The sequence below is a fragment of the Aspergillus clavatus genome, genomic scaffold, assembly GCF_000002715.2.
Source record: "Aspergillus clavatus NRRL 1 1099423829797 genomic scaffold, whole genome shotgun sequence".
NCBI lineage: Eukaryota > Fungi > Ascomycota > Eurotiomycetes > Eurotiales > Aspergillaceae > Aspergillus > Aspergillus clavatus.
The window spans coordinates 905,218-911,217 of record NW_001517102.1 but is presented as its reverse complement, the minus strand read 5'-3'; the positions used below and the strand labels follow the sequence as shown (position 1 = coordinate 911,217).

The 6,000-nt window shown below is 43.6% G+C and overlaps 1 protein-coding gene across 1 annotated transcript, besides 8 other annotated features; it reads left to right on the top strand.

The window, feature by feature from the left end:
* Positions 1–108: a microsatellite.
* Positions 2–108: a microsatellite.
* Positions 109–1,315: 1,207 nt separating this feature from the next.
* Positions 1,316–1,501: a microsatellite.
* Positions 1,323–1,487: a microsatellite.
* Positions 1,331–1,414: a microsatellite.
* Positions 1,343–1,502: a microsatellite.
* Positions 1,421–1,498: a microsatellite.
* A 177-nt stretch (positions 1,503–1,679) lies between the features above and the next one.
* ACLA_008550 (uncharacterized protein) lies at positions 1,680–1,955 on the top strand (the record flags this gene model as incomplete). Its single annotated transcript, XM_001273520.1, has 2 exons — positions 1,680–1,873; positions 1,943–1,955. The coding sequence occupies 2 exons, from the start codon at positions 1,680–1,682 to the stop codon at positions 1,953–1,955; spliced, it is 207 nt and encodes a 68-aa protein (XP_001273521.1).
* A 2,955-nt stretch (positions 1,956–4,910) lies between these two features.
* Positions 4,911–4,930: a microsatellite.
* Between the last annotated feature and the right edge of the window lie 1,070 nt (positions 4,931–6,000).

Below are 6,000 nucleotides of genomic sequence, written 5' to 3'. Positions count from 1 at the left end.
CCCTAACCCTTAACCCTAAACCCTTAACCCTAACCCTAACCCTAACCCTAACCCTAACCCTAAACCCTAACCCAAACCCTAACCCTAACCCTAAACCCTAAACCCTAAACCCATCTCCAGCTGTTGCCTCTGATAATTGCATCAAGATATTGCACCATCTTTCATCATTAACATGTGCTATCAGCCCAGGAGGGACAGGGCCGAAGAATGTTATCAATCGGCTTAAGATCTCCAGCTCAGGTTCAACTCCCGCTTCCCTTAGCTCTTTGAAGTCCGGATGTAGGGTTTCCATGCCGGTTAGCACGTAGAGGCACTGAGAGTAATATTAAGCAGGCACCCTTCTAACAGGGAATAGCACAACTTACAAGAAGTCCATAAGAAAATACATCTGAAGGCTTACCAATACCCTTCCCTATTTGCGCCTCTGGACTGCGCCACATGACGTTTCCTACTCTAGCATTGAGGAGCTTTTCGCCTTCAAGTTCCAAAGAACAGTCCAGATCGGATAATGCCACTCTTTCTATTTCAAGTTGGCCTTTGTTGTTTTCACTACAGTCGATCATAACATTGTCAGGCTTTATGTCTAGATGAGGCTTGGGTCAGTGTGGATTTGACAGAGCGATATTTCATTGTCTTGCATCTAACCTAAGTGTATCCAGTTTTTAGCGTGGAGCCTCTCCACTGCCTGTCCGACTTGTCGTAATATGGACTTCCTTGCTCCTAGAGGAAGATTTGAGTTGTTCTGCACTAGGGAAAGCAGGTCGTGCTTGAAGTATTCATAGACAAGGATGTGCTCATTTTCATTGATGTCAATATGTTTTTGAAGTTGACAAGTGTCTGGAAACTCCCTTTTGAGGGTAACGGAATGTTTGAATATTGACTCAGAAACAGGCTTCAAAACAAAAGGTCGGCTCTCACAACTAAGATCCGATACTACCTAATTAGTAGAGAGTTTGGGAATACTCATAAGATGATTCGAGAAGTTAAGACTTACTGCGCGAGGTATATATTCAGCTCTGGTCTCCTTGGATGACCTTTGAGTATCTTATCACGCACATAAACACAACCCGAGGCACCAACAAGTGTTGAGGACATCCTGATTCCAATCCCCCTTAACTTGTCAAGATGGGCAAAAAGAGCATATGAATGAGGTTTAATTCTCAAAGGGTAGCAGTACCACATGACAGCGAGCACTTTCCACTGAGCTTTGAATGTTGGATGATTGAACCTTTTGGAGATTTCGCTAAGGGGCTAACAGCATTAAGGGATTAGCCAGAAGACACTTTTAGTGGAGTCTTCCACATGACATAATCCTCACCAGTCACCACTACTTCTTACCCCCACTTCTCACCCCCACTTCTCACCACTCACTGCTCACCACTACTTCTTACCCCCACTTTTCACCCCCACTTCTCACCACTCACTGCTCACCACTCACTGCTCACCACTCACTGCTCACCACCACTGCTCACCATCACTGCTCACCATCACTGCTCACCACTGCTTCTTAGGATTAATCCTCACCCTTATTTCTCTTCATGATTTTGTCAGTATCACTGAATGAGGGTATAAATTGGTGTATATGCAGCGGAGATCATGGCTTCTACCAGTAAAATCAAGTCTACACTGAACAAGTTACTTTACTGCTTCATTTTGTTTGATTCTGTTTAGCCTACATAATGTCTTACAACCAAGTTTTCAAAAGTTCATTTATCAAGAACATTATCAAAAACAGGAAAACCTTATCCGTCAAGTACGCGACCAAAACTTCAGCCTGGAGGCGCACCCAGCTAGGGAAGAGCATTCAGGAGAATTTCAGCCAGGCAATAGAGAAGAGTGATGTGCCTGCCAATGCTGCCAAGGCTATCTTAGCGTGAGTGATATATATTATAGGTGGCTGTGTATGCCAAATGCTGACAAAAGCTTTAAATTAGTGAAACAGAACACTCAAGTGATAATGACAACCATGATCACTTTACTACTGTCGTTCAAGATGATAATGACAATCATATCACCACTAAGCATATTTATCATCAAGCCTAGTCGTGGAAGCGGATGGATGCATAGATTTCCCTTGGGATTGCCTGGTGCGGAGGGTTATTACATAGATATCTGGTTTCTGGGCTGTGATGTCATCCTTGATTATTACTAGTTTTCTTAGTTATAGGTATTGCACAGTGGTCATAGTATAGCCCTAATACTTTTACCTTCTGGTGATTCCATGTTAATATAACCAACCCCTTAATCACCATGTTCAGGGTTTTATATTGCAGCCACTTAAAAATATAGAATGGTAGTTATATGAAATCATACTCTGCCCTTTAATTCATGCTGAAAAGTTAAGTTGCATTCTTGCTCACGCCTTAGAAGAACTACTTATGGCTGACTAGTGGCTGATACTATTGTAAGGATCTCTAAGAGAGAGAGATGCCTTAGCTACCCAGTGCGCTACTATATAGGTCTGGATCCGCGAGTTGTCTGGCAACTCGCGGTAATGTTGGTCTTTTGGCCTTATGGTCTGTTAGAATCCAGCTAGCATTCTTATAACTATCTAATCTTGATATCAAGGCGGCCAGTGCAGTCCATAATAAATATAAAATCCAACACTACATTAGATGTCTTGAGATTTGCTAGCTACAAAAATGATCTTTATTGATTATCCATCATATGCTTAGAAACCCTGGAGTAGAGTGAATGTGTGAAGAAAGCAATCTTTGTCTTAGGATTAATACTGGTTGCTTTTTCACTTTCATTGAAAAAGAAAATCAAGGATGATGGAGCAGGTATATAACAAGCCTAGTCCTATTATATATAATTATACAATATCAATGTTTATAAACAGCCCAATACATGTTCACCTTGACCTTGCTATCAAGGATTTTTGATCTGCAAGACACACCCCACAATGATCTGTATTGCCGGATGTCTACTAACAAAAGTCAACATCATAAACCCAAGGTTGCAAAGTCGCCAAATCGCATTTAGATGTTCCTAGCGGCTGCATTTGTTCAAAAAAGTAATCAATTGGATGGCCAGGAACAGTATTTTGCATGGGGTGGTCTGTATCAAACACAATGACATCAAAATCAGAATTACGAGCCATAGGCTGCTGGGTTCGCACACTAAGTTGCAATGATTGAAGACGCTCATTCTCAAAATTTAGCAGGATCCCGACTAGCAAGTGGTCCAAGACACAGAGCTCATCATAATTTACCACCAACGATTCGTCCAGGCTTTGTGGAGAATGCCACCACGAATTGTCAATAGATGGCTGTGGTTCCTGCTCAGTACCCTCGCCGGCCCTGGGATAAAATATGGATATCCAAGCATTTCTCATCGTTATTATATCAAGGGCTGCAGCCGCCTCTTCACTTGAGATGGTTAGGTTATGACCTGGTGGAGTGTTAACTGCAACGCTTGGAATTTTTGAGGAATTTTTTTAAATACCAGTGGCATGATCAGCATTTGTACCTTGAGTGAGGTCCTGCGTCAATCTTAAGTCCATTAGAATCTCATTTGTCTGACCCTCTTTGTGTTTTAATCGCAAGCCCTCTCTGTTCTCATTGTGATCCATTGCACGCTCCTGTCGTGGTGTAGTCCTCTTGAGCTTCTGTCTTAGTACTCTATCCATATCTATTGCAACTCTCTTTTCTCTCTATTTAGCTCTTGAAGCAAACACTGCTGTCTAGAAGTGGTATGGTCAAGCCCGTCAAACTTTTTCCGACATGATTTATCCTAGTGTCTTATTAGGGACCCCAAGGTGTTCTTAAGTGTTTGGCAGTTCAGACAACAAAGTCTTTCTGTCTTTGTGTAGACCGAATCTAATGCTTTAAGTTAGATAGGCCACTTCTATTCTGCTGTTTTCTCTTACGGTCAAAATAGTGCCGTAGCAGATTATACTTTGACGTATACTGCTTAATGTGGGCACAATTTGGAAACGGGCAAACATATCGGATTTCAATATCGAATTCGTCCACGCTGGACTCTGGGTCAGTCGATTGTGCCAACTGCCCTTTGCTTTCCGGAGACAACGCCATTTCTTTATATAGGTGGTCATAATGCAGATGTTGGATGAGCCCTCCTGGGCCTTCGCAGTGCTCGAAGCAATTCGGGCAGTCCCAGACCACCATTGTAGTGGTACTTGAAAAGTCACTGCTGTATGAAAGAGACAAGGAAAAATGATTGATACTCTGCTTGGTAGGTGCAGGGAGTAGACCTCTTTTTAATCACGCCTACCCCATCTCTGCGCTTAAAAAGCTCAAATTGATTGGGCATTAGGTCCCTGACCTGGCAAGTCACAGTTCTCAGTGCTTCACTTCCTGCCTTAGCTTATTTTTGAGCCGCTTCATTTGCTTTGATTGCACCCATCCACTATTAGGTGAGATAAGGTGTTTGTTTATATGCAATAAATATCATATATACATTTCCTATAATCAAAATTAATCAATGCAACCTTCGACATCCCCTAGTAGTCCAGCCCTTACCCCCCCTCCTGGGCAACATAGTAAAAGAACAGTTGACAGAAGGGGGGAAGGACGGGGTAACCCATACACCCCCCCCCCCCCCCAACCAAAAGAAATCATCAAATCTTCATATTTTTGGATGATCATAATGAATTTATGAATCTAACTCATGGAATTACGAGATTCTAGATATCTAGACAAGAAGTGAGGTCTAGTTACCTAGAAGGGGGTCAGATAGGGGGGGGACAGGGCCTGCCGATTCTTTTTTGATGGGGGATGCCAAGACCAGAATCTGCGGGAGGCCTATCCCCCTTTTGGCCACCACCTTTGATAAGATAAGATGACTGATGCCTGAGGCATCTCTATTGACTTGTTACTGAAATTTTTTGAACCCCATCACTCCTAATGGCCAGGGGTTTGCGGGGTGGGGCAGCTTGAATCCCTTTAGCCCGGCCCGGCCCGGCCCGCGGGTCAGATCTCTGGTTATTCAACTGGATTCCTGGCGTGTTGGCTGTGTTTCGCCGGTGGGGTTAGACAAGACCACCTGGACCCAGAAGTCCTTCTACAGAATGATATAATATAATATGAGGAGCCAAACCCGTCAGCAAATAGGATGTATCTTGAAATCATCCTCAGCATTAACATTGTCACTTGAATACCGCTCAATAATATCAGTGTCTTTAGAGAGAGAGCGTCGACCTTCGGCAGGACTGAGTCCGAAAATCAACCCTTGTGCGGCTTAAGCCAAGTAGCTCTCAGGAATGAGAAATTTGTAATAGCCTTTTGACAGCATTCTTTACCATAGTAACATGTCATCATCCCCCTGTGACCTGTATAGCATCTGCTAATTGCTCAAGCTTTGATGTTACATCCAAGTGGACCCAGTAGTAAAGAATGAGTATCCCCGAGGAAATTGTTCTCTCCATTACCTACCAATGGGCTGTTATTGATGCTCATGTCGGCGGAGAGATCCTTAATGGTTATTTGCTTCCTCAAGTTCTGAGAATCACGCAGAACAGAACCCCTGACCTCGCTTCTCAGGTGGCTTTCCTAGACATAGAGGACCCACTAACCGCTCAGGAATGTAGTTACCAACTAGCTTACCTTGACTACTCAGCAGGCCATCCACTGACATAAAGTCACCATGGCTGTGTAGGGAGATCCTTTGTCCTTGGTCTTCTTTCCCTCCTAAACTCCGTGATTTTTGTACCTACATCATGGCTTATAAGATAGGTGGTATGTCGCAAAGACCCCGTTGCAGTGCTAAGCAACCAGACATGCATCAAGTCCCCGGGACTTTAATTCCTCTAACAAGAACTCCTCCAGAATGCAGCTCCTCTTATATGCCCACCAACATCTTTCTGGTGCCAACAAGATACGTGCCGCGCGATAAAAGTGAAAGAGGAAGACAAGGGCCCGCGAATCTCCGTTCATCATCAACTTCGTGAAGGGCCCGCTACAGAGAATTGGGAACCCATAAAATAGCTGCTCAATATCTGCCTCATGCGGTATGGCATCCTGGTTTGACAATGCAAGA